The sequence below is a fragment of the Delphinapterus leucas genome, chromosome 12, assembly GCF_059928025.1.
Source record: "Delphinapterus leucas isolate spDelLeu-1000000601 "Yukka" chromosome 12, BTC_Dleu_Yukka2, whole genome shotgun sequence".
NCBI lineage: Eukaryota > Metazoa > Chordata > Mammalia > Artiodactyla > Monodontidae > Delphinapterus > Delphinapterus leucas.
Genome location: NC_143140.1, coordinates 24,295,334 through 24,315,228, shown reverse-complemented (window position 1 = coordinate 24,315,228; position 19,895 = coordinate 24,295,334). Strand labels below are relative to the sequence as shown.

Below are 19,895 nucleotides of genomic sequence, written 5' to 3'. Positions count from 1 at the left end.
TGGGCTTAGTTGCTCCACGGCATGTGGGATCTTCCCGGACCAGGGCTCAAACCTGTGTCCCCCGCATTGGCAGGCAGATTCTTAACCACTGCGCCACGAGGGAAGCCCTAGATTTCCATTTTATGCAAGTTTATTTAAAACTGTATAGCAGAAGCAGTTTAGATATATTTTCATTGGCGTGTTGTTTGTCAGTAGCTAAATGGTCAAGAATGGGTTGTTTCCTCAGACTGGGAACACCCAGATGCTTTCAGCAAGCCTTCACTGTGAGCTAGTAATTCTTCTGTTTCTTACTGTGGGCCACAGTGCTTTACCATGGATTGTGTGGAATCTATTGTTTTGTGAGCCCAAACATTTTCTAAAATAAACAAATCCGTGGTACATTTCCTCTTAAACTATTTTTAGTACTTCCTATTCTTATTCTGTTAATAACCCTGAAATCTTATAAATGTCCTTTTTGCTCACAACCCTTTCAGTGGGCTTTCTGCTTTCTATTTCAAAGTAAACCACAGATAAAGATTAATTATAATCTACTGTTACTAAAGAAGAAAACTTGATACTAGAATGCATTAATATAACACTGAAAGAAAGATCTAGGACATATGGTAATTCCTTGACCATATTCAGCACTGGTTATTCCTTTGATGGAATGTAATTGCATAATACTTAAACTTTGTCAGGTGGAAACCAAAAGACCAAGAGGCAAAACCCAGTGATTCATTCAATCTTCTCTAAGAGATGCACGTTTTATCAGCAGCTCTCAAGATTACATTACGTTGCGTTGAGATGACTATAGTTGGTTTGGATTAGGTGAATGGTTATCCTGAGATAGTTTTTCTTTGTTAGAGAACCTAGCAGAGGTTCTAGCATTAGATACCCTGAAAAGCAAATCTCTAAACCTTTGAAAAAGTAAGCACCAGGCTGAAGTTTGAGGAATAGTTCCTGTAACACATATCTGCATTAACAAGGGAGCTGCTGTCCCTGCCCATTTGAGAATCAGGGTCTCGGCCACAAACAAGAAAGTTGCCAGATATGGTAGCTGCCACCCACTGTTCCTTAGCACCCACCTGTTGGTGGTGGACTAGAAACTAGAGACTGGAAACACAGCTGCTTGGAAACAAACACCACCACCACGAGCTTCCAGAAGAGCCGTATGGCTACCAATTCATGATGTGCATTTCTCCTTCAGGGTCCTGTGAAGGCACATTAGCTTGGTGAGTGCTCTGTGTAAAGCAGAAACCCTAGCTGCAAGGGAGTCTGGGGCCTATAATTTAGCCCTTTAGGCTCCATTGTAGTGGAAGTAGTGCTAGGAGCAATTTGCATTTCTGCAGTATTTGCCATGTACGACCTGAGTGAGATTTTAGTGTAGTTACTTGCCTTTATACCTGCAGTTGAGCATATGTGTTTCTGGGAAAGAGTAACAAGCCAAAACTATGTTAGCTTAGAATTCTGGAAGCTGAAGGTTATTATCCCCAGGAAATATATCTCCCCAAGCTGCACCTTTATTTAGTACGTGTCCTAGAAATTGCCTCGTTGTGAGAATGAAAATAGTCATGAATTTTAGTTTATACTACTTCCAGAGAGAGTTCAGAAACAATTTAGATAAATACTGTAACTGTCAAGTGGTTCCAGACTCTTATTCCTATCCATGACCAGAATTTCTCTTTTTTCTAATAACGCAGGATTATTTTTTGCCAAATAACTAAGCAGTAATAAGGGCATTGAGGTAGCAGGTGGATTGCAAAAGTGTTCTCATCAAATCATTTTGGGGAAAGGAACCTCTATTTTATTTTTTTAATTTTTATTTTTTATTGGAGTATAGTTGATTAACAATGTTGTGTTAGTTTCAGGCGTGCAGCAAAGTGATTGTTATACATACACATTCTGTGTTTTCAAATTCTTTTCCCAGTTAGGTTACTACAGAGTATTGAACAGAGTTCCCCGTGCTGTACAGTAGGTCCTTGTTGGTAATCTGTTTTAAATATAGCAGTGTGTACATGTCCGTCCCAAACTCCCAATCTATCCCTTCCCCGCTCGGTAACCGTAAGTTCGTTCTCTAAGTCTGTTTCTGTTTTGTAAATAAGTTCGTTTGTATCATTTTTTTTTTTTAGATTCCGCATATGGGCAATATCATATATTTGTCTTTCTCTGTCTGACTTACTTCACTGAGGAACCTCTTATTTTCAAAGCAATAACATTGGGTAAAAAGAAACGGTGGAATATGTAATCAAAATTAAAATCATCCCGAAATAGATAACCAGCAAGGACCTACTGTATAGCACAGGGAACTATACTCAATATTTTGTAATAGCCTATAAGGGAAAAGAATCTGAAAAAGAGTATATAACTGAATCACTTTGCTGTACACCTGAAACTAACACAACATTGTAATTCAACTGTACTTCAATAAAAAAAGAAAATAATAAAAAAAAGAAAAACAAACTAAAATCATCCCCTGTATCAGTTAGCTATTCCTGTGTTATCGAAAGCCACAAAATCTCAGTGACATACAAACAATAATTATTTATTTTCTCACACACCTGTGGGTCAGAGTGGGTGGCCGTGATGATGCTACTGGGTGGCCCTGAGCTACAGGTTGGGTCCAGGTCTGCTTCACAAGGCTCATCGTCCGTGGACCAGCAGACTGGCTTGTACTTCCAAAGCAGTGCTGATGGTAGAAGAGAATTACTCTTAAGGCCTAAGCTTGGAACTGGCACACTGTCATTTTAGCCCACATTTTATGGACCAGAGCAAGCCTCATGTTCAAATCCAAAGGCAAGGGGTAGGAAAGTATACTCTGCCTTTTGTAAAAGGAACTGTAAAGTATCATGGCAAAATCACTGACACAGGAAAGAAATGATGAGGAACTGGGGCCTAAATCAAAGTCTGAATTATCTTTTTTTTTTTTTTTTTTTTGCGGTATGCGGGCCTCTCACTGCTGTGGCCTCTCCCGTTGCGGAGCACAGGCTCCGGACGCGCAGGCTCAGCGGCCATGGCTCACGGGCCCAGCCGCTCCACGGCATGTGGGATCTTCCCGGACCGGGGCACGAACCCGTGTCGCCTGCATCGGTAGGTGGACTCTCAACCACTGCGCCACCAGGGAAGCCCTATCAAAACTTTTGGGGGAGGATTCTTGTGGCATGCAGATACCTCTGTTTTCTTATTTGTGACTAATTAGCATTAAGCCTAGCTGCTTTTTACATGCTAGAATGATGCTTAATTAACCTCTGTGATTGAGATATGTAACTGAAATAAATTTCCCAGCTGTGAAGCTGAGAGAGTAGAGGATGGGGGCACCAGGTAGCCTCACCCCCCATTTAGTGCAAATTGTAAAGATTTCAGTATTGTACTAATTTTTTATATTATTAAAAGGCAATTTAAAAATCTCATAAATACAAAAGAATGGTTTGAGAATATTTAGTGGTTACTCACAAAATCAGTCTAGGTTTACATCAACTATTTGTGTTAGACCTATGACAAGTTGTAAAAAGGCTATGATAATAGTTAGGTTTTATGGAATGGCTTGATGCTTCCTGATGAAAGTACAGCAACTGAATTTATATGATTCTCTTGACTGATTTTTTTCTTTAATAAACATGATGAACAAGAATATAGACTAACGATATTTGAGTTAATGTTACTAGAGCCTAGAATGTTCTCTCCTGAAGTGACTGTGAAACAGGAAACCAAATTTGATTTGGAATGAATTAAATAAGGTTCTTTAAAATTGAGATATAGTTGACATATAATGTTATATTAGTTTCGGGTGTACAACATAATTATTCAACATTTGTATATATTGTGAAATGATTACCACAATAACTCTAGTTCACATCCATCATCACACATAGTTAACAAATGTTTTTTCTTGTGATGAGAACTTTTAATATCTACTCTCTTAGTGACTTTCAATATACAGTATTATTAACTATTGTCAGCATGCTGTACATTACACCCGCAGGACCTGTTTATCTTATAGCTGGAAGTTTGTACCTTTTGACCCCCTTCACCCATTTTTGCCTCCCCAGCCTCTGGCAACCACCAATCTGTTCTCTGTATCTATGAGTTTGTTGTTTGTTTGTTTGCTTTTTGTTTTTTCAGGTTCCACGTGTAAGTGAGATCATATAGTATTTGTCTTTCTTTGATTTACTTCACTTAGCATAATACCCTCAAGGTCTATCCATGTTGTCACAAATGGCAAGATTTCCTTTTTTTATGGCTGAATAATATTCCTATGTGTGTGCATGTGTATTTTCTTTGTCCATTCATCCATTGATGGACACTTAGGTTGCTACCACTTCTTGGCTATTGTAAATAATGAGGCAGTGAACATGAGGACACATATATCTTTTCCAGTTAGTGTTAAATAAGATGATTTTTCAGTTTCTCAGATGTAGTATATTTTGATGTGCAGGGAAGAAAAGGTAAGATAAAACTTTTTAGAACCCAGGAGTCAGTACTGGTGAATTCTGTTATTAGGATGCTGTTAGCTCTGAAGTCATGCTCATGACAGAAAACAGTGATACAGAAATAGCACTTTCCACTACAAAAAAGGGTACTAGAATTATAAGTGCTAGAACTATGGTTTTTTCTTCTTCACAAAAATTTTAATTATAACAACTAACTTTGAGTTGTTAAAAACTGGGCACAGTCCTAAGTGCTTTAGATATATTATTTAATTTGCTAAAAAGCTGATGAGGTAGAAATTCTAATTATTCTTATTTTATAGATGAAACGAGTGCAAAGAGGTTCATATGTTTCAAGTTATCTATAATTCACATGTATTACTTTTAAAAACAAAAATAAAATAACCTTTTTATAAAAATTTTTGCTTTATATTGGAGTATAGTTGATTTACAGTGTTGTGTTAGTGTCAGGTGTATAGCAGAGTGATTCAGTTATACGTATGCATAGACCTATACTTTTTCAGATTCTTTTCCCATTTAGGCTGATAATAACCTTTTAAAGCAAGAATATTGTACCATCTTCAGGATTAACAGTTTGCATACAAGTTGACATATACCATTTGTAAAGTGTTTTTTCCAGGGCTGCACTGTGCTGTATTATTGGAAAGACTGATTTCTAGCACCTGTCTTGGGCAAGTTGCTTGATATCTCAGAGCCTCTGTTTCCTCATGCAAAAACCTAATTGTATTTGTCCTACTTTTCAAATTGTTGGGGGGATCAAATGAAATATGTGAAAACAACTTATAAGCTATAAAGTACCATATAAAGTTAGGTAGTGATTTATTATGTAGTCAGATTCTTAAAAATTTGTAGGTAGAATATTATTATTGTTATTATTATTTTAATAATTTAAAAGTCAAGCTTAATACGTAGTGCACTTAATTTAGCTATTGCTTCCTGGGAACAAAAAGCTATTGTATCACTCATTCTTTGATGAAAGCTTCAGTGAAGTAAGGAGATTGAATAATAGATGAATGAGGAGAATTCTAATTTGAGCAGGTTTTTATTCCTGATCGTAGAAGTTTGGATGAGAATTTCATCTTCAGATCTACTAATTATGTGGAAAGATACAATACTGAAAGAGCAGAAGAAAAAAAAAGGAAGGACCAGATTTTCAGCTAACACTCCTCTCCCCCATCCTACGTTCTTTTTTGTAGCTACGATATTAAATTAGATGTTTCCTAGATAATAATACATGGTACAATTATAATCAAAACATTACAAAATAAAAACATATAAAACTAATAATTATGTAGAACATCAAAGTATGATATAAATATGGCATCAAGTTCCATTCTTAGTAGTCCATAAATTATTTGTGCAGCCGCTAAAGGCAACTCTGCACACTCTAAGACACTGCTTTATCAACACAAATCGTGTCTAGTAAACAGTATCTTTATTTAAATGATATTTTTCATTGCTCTTTGTTAATGCCAGTTTCTCGTAAATGTAGAGTTAGGATTTTAAATATTAAATAATAATTAAATAAGGGAAAGACTTTATTTTGTTCACTGTTATATCCCCATTGCCTAGAACATTGTCTGAGACAAATCTTTGTTGCAAGGATGAATGAAATAATACTCTGGTAATTGGAAAGGAGACTTTAAGAACAGCTGGAAGACATAATACATAAAAATGTTAAGCATAAATATGGGTAATATGCATAATATTCTGAAATTTCTTTGACTCTCACATGTTTGGCAGATTTATCATTCCTTTTTATTTGCTGTACTTAGGGACGTGCTGCCTTAACACAAGAGAAAGAGGAATTTGCCCATGAACATGAAGAAATGAAGAACCTGGAAGCCATTGTTCGAGATATAAAACCAACCACCCTCATCGGTGAGCTTTGGCTTCTTCCTCCCCGCCATAAACCCTACCTCAACCCCACGTGGGCTTGATTTGTTTTCCCACTGCTGAATTTTGAGACGTAATTTAGGTTTTTGAAATTCTAACCTTTGGCGTTCGCAAACAAAATTACGTATTCCCTGAAGCAACAGTACCCCCTAGAGGCCTAGATTTGTAAATGCAGTGCCGTCTTAATCTTACTGATGATCCCAGCTGAAGTGTGTGGTTCCCTCTGCTCACACTGTCAACCTGCCAATACCTGGCATATCCAGCACTTTGCCAGGCTTGATTATTCCAAATAGACAGTGGTTCTAAAAGGGAGGTGGTTTGGCCCCGAAAGGAAACATTTGGCAATGTCTGGAGACATTCTTTGGTAGTCACAACTGGAGGGAGAAGGGGTGGTCAGAGCTCCGGACATTAGTGGGTAGAGACTAAGGATGCTGCTCCACAGCCTCCAGTGCCCAGCGAAGCCTCCACCCAGTAAGGAATTGTCCAACCCAAAACGTTTGTGGGGCCAAGGTTGAGAAAGACTGAACTAGACCCTCCTTGAAAACAGGGACCGTATTTCATGTCTTTATATAACCCAGTGTGTTACACACTGCATGTGAACAGTAAGGTGTTTACTATGGACGAATTTGTTGCGGTTGAAAAAAACTCAAAAGTTTTGAAACTTTGTATCCTTTGTGTATATATAATGTCAACCCTTACTTGGTATTATACTCCATTTCTAAAAGCTCCTGTGAAACAGATGACAATATTGAGAATAATGATGAGAACCATAGTAAAAACAAATACTCCATGACAGGAGTTAATGGGTAGTAGTAAGCCTTTATTGTTGTTTTTTATAAAATATGTTCCATCAGGAATCTTACTTTTTCCATTCTCATTATGCTAATAGCTTTATTCTTCTGTTCAGTTTTTTTCAGTGAGTCATACTTCAGTTTTATCATTGAATTGGATGATTGTCTTAAGTGTTAGCACTGGATTATAAAATATGATTGCTTTATAGCCTGAGGGACTGAAATATGCTTCTAGAATTGTTTACAGAGAGATAGTATATATTAGGCACATTTATTTCCTAATAAAATTGCCTGTAATCAGAATTCCTAGTGATTGGTCACTAAATTTATTAATGAGTCAAATGTTAAAGCTGTGATTTTTTTTCATAGATACTTGCAGATTTGTAACCTTAAAGGTTGTTGGCATTAACGAACATCTCTATTTTGTCACTTTAATACACATATTCTATATTTTGTTTAGGGGGTATTACAAAATGACCTGATATGTCTCATTGTTTGGGGGGCACTGGATTAATTAACCAATGATAGTCCTATTCACTGGTTTCTTGTTTCTACATTAGGAGTTGCTGCGATTAGAGGTGCATTCTCAGAGCAAATTCTCAAAGACATGGCAACCTTCAATGAACGACCTATTATTTTTGCATTGAGTAATCCAACTAGCAAAGCAGAATGTACTGCAGAGCAGTGCTATAAACTGACCAAGGTAAAGCAAAAATGGAACTGATATTTTAATAGTCAAATTGTGATTCTTTATAAGGGGGCCCAGGGTGTCTAAGGTGCTTACCAGTTAACCTTTAAAAATTTTATAACCAAGACTGAAAGAACAGTGAACAGGTCATGAAGGATAAGAAGCATATCCTTTTTTAGAATCTTGTATAAATCCTGTTCTTCAATAAAACAAAATAAACTTTGTAATGTTTTATTGATAATTTTCCTTAAGTGCTTTGGAAGTATCTAAGATTTAAACATAAAAGTTAAAAAGGAAAAAGCTTGATCCTAGATACTGATTAAAATAGCTTTTAACTAGCTATTCCCAAACATTGACACACACAGTATAAAACCACAGTCTTATTTCTGCTTTGCTAACTCCTCCTGGGTTTGGATTTTGATGGCATGGGTGGAGCATTTGGGCAATTATTTTGACATCCAGCCTGGCTGGGATAGGAGTCCTCAAAGCTTCAATACTTTACTGTTTCCAAAAAAGTGACTTATTTTATACTGTGCTTGTATTAATATATATTTGACCAATATGTTGACAAGGGCCCTTTTTTTCCTTAAAAGACTTGAAAATGTCATTACAGCAAAACAGAAGTTGAGTCACATATATCTAACACTTTTATTTTGGAAAGAAATCTAAAATGAACTGGAAAAGATAAACAAGACAGAGTTATGTCACTCTGCATAAATCTAACTCTAAAACTGCATAAATAAAACTGGATGGCTCTACTTCTTTAATACTGTATCCTTAAGTGCTTATTACTAGAATTGATGAAATTTTGCAAAGGAGCGACTCCATTGTTTATTTCTCTTCTCTGGGATGGCGTCGGTATCCTCAGTAATTTAAGTTTTTATCCCATCTCTAGGTTGGGGAATTTGCCTCATGTAACTCAGTCCTTAAATCCTTAAAGCAGAAAAAAAAACCAATAACAGAATTTTAGCATAGTGCATTACACACAGTAGGCACATAATAAATAAGTGTTTAAGTACATATTTTGTTTTGGCATATTTCAAAAGGCCTCAAAATTTCATAATAATAGATGTAAACAAAATTAGCCAAATTTCTATAGTTGTGTTTTTAAGTTCAAATGTGTCCGATATAAATGGCCTAAACTCTTTCTTATGATTTTGCCTAATGCTCTTGTGTTGCTATTTATAAAATTAAAAGTCATTTTGAAGCTGAAAACATCGGTTCAGCCAAAGGATTACAGAACAAGAAAGGGGCTATCTGTTGCTGGATGTGAGTCTCTGCTGCTTCAGGCACAGGTGAAAAGTCATTAGGAAAGGATAAAAATACAAAGAGACCGTTGAATTCCGAAAAACTGTAATTATACCAAAAATGATATGGAGAGGTTTCCTTCTCCATATTAACAATCTATATATATGAGGATATCTAGCTGTCTGTCGTTTATTTAATACCATTGCTCCGTAAAATATGTTGCTGCTGGAGCGACTGGCCGGAGTGAAGGAGAGGAGGGCGGCAGACAGGTGTGTGTAGAATGTTGCAGGTCTCTTTCTCAAGTATAATTTTCAAAGGTATATATATATCAAATAATATATATATCAAATAAGTATATCAAATGATAATTTAGTTACATTAGAAATTTGCTTGTAACAAAACACTTTATCTGCTAAACAAAGCAGACTTAAAGGTATCACACTTGTCTGAAAACAAAACCTAATTTTGTGCAAGACATATCACTGTCTGATAAACACCTAGATGAGAATTTCTATTTTTTTCTCATCTATTTTCCTCTTTTTATATCCTGGAAAGGTTGAATCATGTTATACTTTACCTTTATGGAAAAGGTATAGTATGACATGTGTTAAAAATGAGTAAGTTAATATTATTAATGTCAGTGGATTTAGACTCAAGGTATAAGAGGGATGAAATTTATAACCCAATCTATTACCATTTAAACTATGCTTTGGGGATTTAGTGCTTTTTTAGAGTTTTCAAATGCATTTCTTAGACTGTAGTGCTTTATTTGTTGAGGGTTTCCCATCCCTGTTTCAGAAGCCTGAACGCTTCCATCTATATCGCCTCCCGGATCAGACAGACGCCCCCCCCTTTTGACTGGCAGTATGGAATACAGCACCTGACAGGCCCTAAGTTCATGCCATCTTAAAGCCTGTAGTACATGAGGTTCCTCAAAAATATTATGATGCAATATTAAGACCAGGAAAAAAATGAAGATAGTTTTAGACAATTACTGATAATTTAATCTTATTCTTGTCTGTTAACCCCATTTGTGCTAATGAATTTTTTTCCTATATGACTTTTCAGATAATTCTTTACAATACAGAAATATGTAGAATTTGTCCCAGTGATTACGTTGGGAGCCTGTTGACCTCTAAACTGTAACCTAAAATGTCATCTTTTCCAAGATTCAAACATTAACCTACCCTTTTTGTCTTCAGAAGCCTTTAAGTGGAAGTCTGTAGTCTAGAGATGGTTGATGGGCCCGTGGGTTGGACCACTGCCAACAACAGGATGGTGGTCTTGGGGTCTCCTGTGTTTTGCATGCTTCTCCTACGAATAGAGAGGCAGATAGAGAACAGAAATAATCACTCACCCCAGAACTTACTGCCAGCATCATGATAGCTTGCTCACACTTACTAGGAAGTCCATGAAAAATCAGACTTGTTTCTAACTACTCAGTACTTGAATTACTGTCTTATGATCCTATTTGTTTGAAGATAGCCTGCCTCTTTTTACAGTTGTGTGTCTGTGTTGCAGGGTCGTGCCATTTTTGCCAGTGGCAGTCCTTTTGACCCTGTCACTCTCCCAAGTGGACAGACCCTATATCCTGGCCAAGGCAACAATTCCTATGTGTTTCCTGGAGTTGCTCTCGGTGTGGTGGCGTGTGGACTGAGGCATATCACAGATAAGATTTTTCTCACCATTGCTGAGGTATAGTAAAATGCTCTGTGTTCGCCAAGGCTGTAAAATCTCAAATCAGCTCCTTGTAGGTTGTCTACTGTTTTATTTATTTAGTATCCCAGCTCACTGTCTAGGAGGTGTAAAGTCCAAAGAAGATCACATCTTTCCCGGTAGAGAGTAAGGGATGGGTAGTAAGTTCACATTGAGTCACTAGGAAAGATTGTTCTTCAGTAGCCAGCAGAAAGACTTACGTTCTCATTTCTTAAAAGAGGGCTCTTTAAAAATTGAAGTACAGTTGATGTACAATATTATATGTTACAGGTGTACAGCATAGTGATGCACAATTTTCAAAGGTTATACTCCATCTATAGCTATTATAAAATATTGGTTGTATTCCCTGTGCTGTACGATATGTCCTTGTAGTTTATTTTATACCTAAAAGTTTGTACCTTGTACTCCCCTACCCCTATATTACCCCTCCCCCTTTCCTCTCCCCACTGGTAACCACTAGTTTGTTCTCTATATCTGTGAGTCTGCTCCTTCTTTGTCATATTCACTAGTTTGTTGTATTTTTTAGAGTCCACATATAAGCGACATCAGGCAGTATTTGTCTTTCTCTGTCTGACTTATTTCACTTAGCATAATGCCCTCCAAGTCTATCCATGTTGCTGCAAATAGCAAAATTTCATTCTTTTTATGGCTGAGTAGTATTCCATTGTACGTATATACCGCATCTTATTTATCCATTTACTTGTTAATGGACACTTAGGTTGCTTCCATATCTTGGCAATTGTAAATGATGCTGCTATGAACATAGGGGTGCAAGTATCTTTTCAAATTATAGTTTTGTCTGGATATATACCCAGGAGTGGAATTGCTGGGTCATATGGTAGTTCTACTTTTCGTTTTTTGAGGAACCGCCATACTGTTTTCCACAGTGGCTGCACCAATTTACATTCCCATCAACAGGGTATGAGAAAAGAAACCTTTTTTTTTTTTTTAAATCTTTACACTTTTGATTATGTTCTGTGACAGTAATGAGACAATAAAAATTTTGTTTCCAAATTATGGAGGAAGTGGTAAATATTTCCCCATGGAGAACCTACCTAGACGATGGATTATTTTTTTTTTTTTTTTTTTTTTTTTGGCCATGCTGCGTGGCTTGCGGGATCTTAGTTCCCCAACCAGGGGTTGAACCTGGGCCCCAGCAGTGAAAGCACCGAATCCTAACCACTGGACTGCCAGGGAATTCCCGATGATGGCATTTTGAAGATTTAAGATGACAGTCTGTTAGAGAACGAACTTATGGTTACTGGGGGGAAGGGTAGGGGGAGGGATAGTTAGGGAGTTTGGGATTGACATGTACACACTGCTATATTTAAAATGGATAACCAACAAGGACCTACTGTATAGCACAGGAAACTCTGCTCAATATTCTGTAACGACCTAACTGGGAAAAGAATTTGAAAAAGAATAGATACATGTATATGTATAGCTGAATCAGTTTTTTGTGCACCTGGAACTAACACAACATTGTAAATCAACTGTACTCCAATATAGAATAAAAAGTTAACAAAAAAGAACATACCTCCAATATCTACCTATCTACATATCTATCTAATAATCTTTGTAGTACTGTACTAATATAAGCATTATGGGGAAAAAAATGACAGTCTGATTTGGTATGGTGAAGTGTTTATTATTCAGGGTGCAGTGTAGAATACAGAAACCACTCTAGTACTCCAAGCAGAGAAGAAATTAAGACAGAGAATTCGGTGTTTGTAAAGTCATTAAAAGGACGGAAGTGGGCTCTTCTGTGGGCCTTCAGGAAGGATTCACAGAACAGCACAGAGCAGAGCCGGTAGGGATGCTCTATTAAGCTACTGTTTAAGAACTGTGAAGGGTCTGAAATTTCACCTTACTTGCAGGCTAACAAGTCAGCCTGCCACAGATTCATAGATGCTGGCAAAAGACACAAAACTCTTAGGTCAGCCACAAAGGCACAAGAGGTACTCTGAACCTAAGGCTCCCATCAGTTCCCCTTGCCTCGCAAACCTCAGGGGGATGATACAGTGGTTGGACCGATATTTGTAAAATCATGAGCTGTGGGTAATCAGAATGTTCACCTGGTTGATACGTCTGAGAAGGATTCAATTCCTGAAGGAGAAATTTGAGTGAATTTCTTCTCGAAATGAAACCACGCTAACTAAACCCCACCAAGTAAAGCCTGATTAATGTTCACATATTTTCATCATGCAAACAGACTATTCTTTGCGTTGTGAAAGATTTTTATGTTATTGGTGTGATCTCAAGTAGCCTAAACCCGGGGTTTCGCGCCTTGGTGTCATTCTGTGAGAACAGAGGTCAGCCAGCTCTAATTCTCCTTTCTTTTTCTTCACTGCATTAAAAGCACGACGGCTGGTGTCTTAGAGCTTCTTTTTTTTTTTTTTTTGCGGTACGCGGGCCTCTCACTGTTGTAGCCTCTCCCGCTGCGGAGCGCCGGCTCAGCGGCCATGGCTCACAGGCCCAGCCGCTCCGCGGCATGTGAGATCTTCCCGGACCGGGGCACGAACCCGCGTCCCCTGCATCGGCAGGTGGACTCTAAACCACTGCGCCACCAGGGAAGCCCTTAGAGCTTCTTTGACTCAAGAAATCATGTCTACTTACTTATGAGGGATTTTCAAAGTTGTTCTTACTTAAGGGAAATGTAGTCATTGTCTTTTATAGCAGACACATCAGAAGAAGAAAGATCTTTTTACTCATGGTAGCCAGTGTTTTCTTTCCTAAATAACTCCAGCACCCTCTAGTGACAAATTTCATGAAAAAAAAAAAGTCTTTCTACTCAGGGAAAGTAATAATTACTCTCAAACACCTCTGAAGGAAAACAGTAAGATGTGGTGAGGTTACTGGTGTTATTCTTATCATAGCCAGCTATCTCTCCGGCTGAATCTTGGCCTTTCCACCGTTCCCCTCTTAGGCTTCAACACGATATTCCTGTTTTTCATGCCACCTCATTGTTTTCTTTGTCATCCTTTCAAGTCCCCCCCCCCTTTTTTTTAAGACTTTTTTGATGCGGACCATTTTTTTAAAAGTCTTTATTGAGGGCTTCCCTGGTGGTGCAGTGGTTGAGAGTCCGCCTGCTGATGCAGGGGACATGGGTTCGTGCCCCGGTCCGGGAGGATCCCACATGCCGTGGAGCGGCTGGGCCCGTGAGCCATGGCCGCTGAGCCTGCGTGTCCGGAGCCTGTGCTCCGCAACGGGAGAGGCCACAGCAGTGAGAGGCCCGCATACTGCAAAAAAAGAAAAAGTCTATTGAACCTGTCACAACAGTGCTTCTGTTCTATGTTTTGGGCCTCTGGCCGCAAGGCACGTGGGATCCCAGCTCCCTGACCAGGGATCGAACCCGTACCTCTGCACTGGAAGGCGAAGTCTTAACCACTGGACCTCCAGGGAAGTCCCTCAAGTTCCTTTCAACTAAGCTTCTTCCTAGTATTCAGTTTTTTGCCCTCACTTTTCTCTTTCCTTTTAAAGTCTACTTTCACAGATCTCACGCATTCTCTTATTTCCATTATCGTCATTCTAAAAGGGGCCAAGTCTGTATATCCCTATTCTTATCTTTCACCACATCTCCAGTGACCTGATGGGTGTTTCCACCAAACTGTCCTGCTATTTCCTTAAATACGATGTGGAAAACCATTTCTTATCTCCCCTTGCCCTCAATATCCTCATTTCTGTTCGTGACACCCTTTCTAAGCAGGCACCGAAGCTTAGAAGCCTGATGTTCTTTTTCTCCTCCCTCAACCCAAAGCCTTTAAACACACCAGGCATGTGAACACCCATGTAACTGTCCGATGTATCATCCTGCCTGGAAAACTCCGAGACTCATTCTCCACCTGTCTAAGCCTATCTTCAGGTCACGGCTTAAGTCTCACCTCGTCCTTGGGTCCTTTTGTGGCCTCTCTGACTCATTTTGATCTTTCTCCTTAGCCATGGCTGTCTTTAGCAAACACTTCATTTGATTCCTAGCTGTATTACGCTCTCGAGAGTTTCATGTATTGAACAATCAAGTCTTGCCTTATATTTAAATTGTATGTTATCTTCTCTGAAGACAGAAGGTCTCCCATATACTTCTTTCAAAACACCAGTAGCACTAGTGCAATACTAAAGCACGTAGCAGAAACTTAGTAAATACTTACTGAATTAAATAGAGCCAGTAGTCAGTAGTGTTTATCAGTGAGAATAAATACAACACCACAGACACAGCTCTAGAAGGGGCAAAAAGAAGAAGGTTCTTGTCTAGATTATATTTTGTAGTTAACAAAAGTAGCATGTAGGAGATCTAGGTGAATGTTTTGTTTGCACACCCCAAATCTAGTAACTGTTAGGGTTATTGTCAAAGTACTAATTGGATCTCTTACGGAACTAGTAATCTCATGGATTGGCACCAATCTCAAAGACTATTCCTGCACATTTTTATATCACAAAGAGATTTTTGGATTTCTCGGTCCTCTGGACGGTCTCTGGGACCTCTCATGCTCCCTGGGCACAGCCCTGCTGGCCCTGCGTGGTCTGTGCAGCAGCCTGGAACAGTCTCCTCCCTCCTGTTCACATCTGGGAGGCAAACCTGGGCCTCCTACCCTCACACCCTCCTCCTAAGTCACCTGCTCTGTGTTCTCTCATTTTCCTTGCCCCACCCTTTCTGCTATCTGCCCAGAGGGCACTAGAGAGATCCCCACTGACAGCAGCGTCTGGAGGAAACTGATTCATGTAAGTCACTGGATAACTGAAAACCCAGGTAACTTTAACGTTGATATAATACTATTATCTAACGTATAATCCAAATTCAAATTTGCCAGTTATCCATAAAAAAGACCTTTATAGCCTCTAGACTACTCTTTTCATCTGCAAGAGCATTTTAGCCTTTCTGTTTCTTTTATGGCAATGACATTTTGAAGAGTACAGGCCAGTTGTTTTTTACAATGTTCCTCATGATTTAAGTTGTGTGGTTAGAGGGTTTGGTTTAGGTTTGCCTAATAATTGAATCCTTCTCAGTGAATCACATCAGGAAGCACATAATGTCAATTTGCCTCATGTTTTTAAGCTACTTTATTGAGGTGTGATTGACATAACAAAAAGCTGTATATCTTACAACTTGATGCCTTTAGAGATAAGTAAGTATACACCTTTGAAACCATCACCACAATCCATGCCATACACAAATCTATCACCTCCAGAAGTTTTTTGTTTGTTTGTTTGTTTTTGTGGTATGAGGGCCTCTCACTTTGTGGCCTCTCCCGTTGCGGAGCACAGGCTCCGGACGCGCAGGCTCAGCGGCCATGGCTCACGGGCCCAGCCGCTCCGCGGCGTGTGGGATCCTCCCGGACCGGGGCGCGAACCCGCGTCCCCTGCATCGACAGGCGGACTCTCAACCAACCACTGCGCCACCAGGGAAGCCCACCTCCAGAAGGTTTTTCCCACCCTCTTTATTATTATTATGAATGTGTATGTGATAAGAATACTTAACATAAGATCTACCCTTGTAGCCCATTTTCATGTCTACACTGTTTCCTTTAGAAATAGGGACTGGTTTGGGGACAGCAAAGGCTGAGGCTACTTAGGCGATTTGGCTAATCCAGAATCTGTATCCTGCTCTGCCATGTGAGTCGGAAATAGCTCTCTCGGCCTCCTGCTCTACCTCCCGTGCAAGAGTACGTGAGCTGGGAGCAAGGCCTGGCCAGCCTCTCCTCTGTTTTCAGGGTCCTTTTCCATCACTTTCCTCATCCTCCTCTGCCTTTCTTACCCTTCTTCCCCCGTCCCTCTAGTGCATCAAACAAGAAAGCCGCCAGCGTTTCATGGTACAGTAGAAAAGGAACTGGGTTAAGAGGAAACCCAGACACTCATCCCCATCTTTTTCACTATTTGTCTTCCGCCACCAGTCACCAAGCCCCTCTGAGCTCAGTTTTTCCACTGAGAAAGGGAGAAAGAGATGCAATTGGATGATGGCGTTAATGGGATCTGCTTTTATCCGCGACCATTCACCATTATCCTCACAACTACCACATTCTATGGTATGAAGTATTTTTTTGTCTTTCTTTCTTTCTTTTTTTTTTTTTTTTAAGGTTATAGCTCAGCAAGTATCAGATAAACACTTGGAAGAGGGCCGGCTTTATCCTCCTTTGGACACCATTAGAGATGTTTCTCTGAAAATTGCAGAAAAGGTAAAAACCACTCTTGTTGAAGTCTCATTATTTTCCCTTCCACCTATGGCTGGATGTGCATGTTTAGGTATTAAAAATCCACTTCCTTGAAATATCTGTATCAACTTATTATGTCAGAAGTCAGAGAAATGAGGCCTGGTGCTTCGGCAGAGCTTAGGAACTATGTTTGATCCTTAGAGATGGGTTGAATCATTAATTTCCTCATCCTGTTTCTCTCCCATAATTCAGATAATTCATCAGGGTTTCATTTCAGCTAAGCTTCTTCCACTTGGCCTTTTTTTTGGTTGGTATCTTCCATATGACACTGAGATAGTCACCACAGTATTGCACATATGGTAGAGGAACAGACCTTGAACCACCTGCCTTATCCATGTCTCTGTGGACGTGTGGCACCTTGAAAATCACAGTTGATTATACTGGGCAGAAAACGAAACAGTGACAACAGAGAACTCAAAGCTGGCTGGCGTGGCGGGTGAGCTCTTCAAGGAACTAGCCGAGAAGAAGCTACATTTTCTACAACTAAGACGAGAGAGAAACCGACTATTTTTGTGTTCATTTACTAGGGCTGCCATAGCAAACCGCCACAAACTGGGTGACTTAGATGACAGAAATTTATTTACTCCCGGAGGCTAGAGATCTAAGACGAAGGGGTTGGCAGGTCTGGTTTCTTTGGAGGCCTCTCCCTGGCTTGTCAATGACTACCTCCTTGCTGGGTCCTCGTGTGGCCTTTCCTCTGTTTGCACATCCCTGGGGTCTCTTTGTGTGTCCAAGTTTTCCGTTCTTATAAGAACACCAGTCAACTTAGGTTAGAGCCTACCGGAGTAGCGTCATTTTAACTTAATTATCTGTTTAAAGGTCCTGTCTCCAAATACAGCCCCACTCTGAGGTACTAGAGGTTAAGGCATCAACATTTTCAGGTGACGTATTTCAGCCCACAGTAGTCGTCATATGTTGAAACTAGGGTTTCTCAACCTCAACGCTACGCACATGTGTCTGGGTTACTCTTTGTCACGGGGGCTGTCTTGGGCATTGTCGGATGTTTAGCAGCATGCCTGGCCCTTATTCACCAGATGCCAGTAGCCTCTGCAACAGGTGTGACAACCAAAAATGTCTGCAGACATTGCCAAATGTCCCCTTGGAGGCAAATTTGCTCCTGGCTGAAAACCAAAGCTATTGGCAAGTTTATCAGAACAACACTATTTAGATTTCATATGTCATGATTTATTTTGTTGATTCAGGGTAGATGCTTCAAAAACCAAGTAATCCTTCAAAAAAAAAAACTTCAGATAATCTGCTTGGTTATCTATTTAGGAAAGAGTATGCTTATGTTTTCTCCTAATTTGTATCTACTAGTTTTAAACTAGTTTGAATTATTAATACACTGAACATCACATTATCCCTTTAAGTTCATTTTGAAGGGTTCAATGAAAAGGAGTAGCATATGATCAGAGGGGTAACTAAGAAGACGAGGGACAGCAGGAGAGTATGAAAAACTCAGATATTACACCTAGAGAGAGGAACGAACGCTGAGTGGATAAACAGAAATTGGGAAACCTGGACAAAGAATCAGCTTCAGGAAGGAAGGTGATATAAGTAGACTGCAGGTTTGTGGTATCCATGGCAGTGGGTTGGCCAAAAGGTTCGTTGTGGTTTTTTGGAACGTCTTACAGAAAAACCCGAACGAACTTTTTGGCCAATCCAATACGTTCAAATGCACAATTCTAACAAGTAGACGGTGATGACTGAAACTTAAAGAGAGGCTGGATATAAAAGTGGTGGATCATCTACACGTGGTAACAGGTGAAGCTCTCGTCTTCCAGAGAGTCTGGCGTTGACGAGAAGGGGAGAGTGAAGATTTCACTGAGAGAGTGCATCGTTAATACAGTGTGTCCTGGGAGCAGAAAGAGGAGTGGATTTCCGCAGTCTGTTTCAGGAATGAAACAGAACATTTTATTATAAAAGTGATACAGCCTTTGCAAAAGAGGCACAGGGGAACTTTTGGGGGTGATGGAAATGTTCTGAAACGGGATGTGGTCACAGTTGCCCAACTCTGAATTTATAGAAATAATTGGATTCAAAAAAATTTTTTTAAAAAGAAATAATTGGATTATATGTTAAAACCGTTGAATTTTGTGGTCAGTGAATTGTAACTCAAGAATATCTGTTAAAAACATAGTATTACCACATCATAGGCACTCTGAAACCTAGAAGAGAGGAAAATACCTGACATTCTGCCTTTCTGAAACAAGCATTGTCTTCATTTTGGCGTGTGTACTTGCTTGCAGTCTGTTTTCGTCTGTTTGCTTTCTTTGCTAACACTGTTTTAATAACGTGTAAGGGTGTATTCACGTACTACTGATCATGCTTTTTTCATAAACATTTTTCCACAGTACAGCACACTCTTTATAACTTTAATTTTTTTCATAAATGCATAATTTTACATTGAGAAGAGATACTTCACCATTCTGATATTCTTCAAGATCACGCTTATTCAAATAAGTCTGTCATACAAGTAGCTCCTTAATGATTGCTTTCTTAAAGACTGGAGTGAATGAAAGAGCACATATGGCGTGATTAATTTTGACAACAGGGAGAATCCATTCTTCTCAAAGAAAGCAGGGGAGGAGAATGTTTGAAGATACGGAGGAGACACTCTGAGTTGAGGAAAAGAGAAATTGAGATCATTCTCTTTGATCAGTTGGAATTTTCTCAGCAGAGTGATGAGAGTCAAATGGAGACGTGAGGAGGGGAAGGTTTGAAATGGACTTTGGGGAAATTGACTTGAGACAAAGTTTTTTTAGGTCGTTTTTGATTTTTAAAGGGTAAAAGCATAATGTGCAACCACATGGATCCAAGTAAGGTTAGGAAAAGAATGACATGGCAGGAGACAGCTCTGAAAGGAGAAAGCCAGCCCTGAGAGTTCCCCACAAAGACGTGGAGACAAGGTTCTGTGATAGCAGCAAGG

General features: G+C 39.3%; 1 protein-coding gene across 1 annotated transcript in view; it reads left to right on the top strand.

Moving 5' to 3' along the window:
* The window catches only part of ME1 (malic enzyme 1), a gene marked incomplete at its 5' end in the record, with an annotated part of 109,306 nt that overhangs the window by 75,002 nt on the left and 14,409 nt on the right, over positions 1 to 19,895 (top strand). The window contains 4 exon segments of the mRNA XM_089921796.1: positions 6,200 to 6,305; positions 7,672 to 7,814; positions 10,569 to 10,742; positions 16,832 to 16,930. Of these exon segments, the coding sequence (XP_089777922.1) occupies positions 6,200 to 6,305; positions 7,672 to 7,814; positions 10,569 to 10,742; positions 16,832 to 16,930 (522 nt within the window).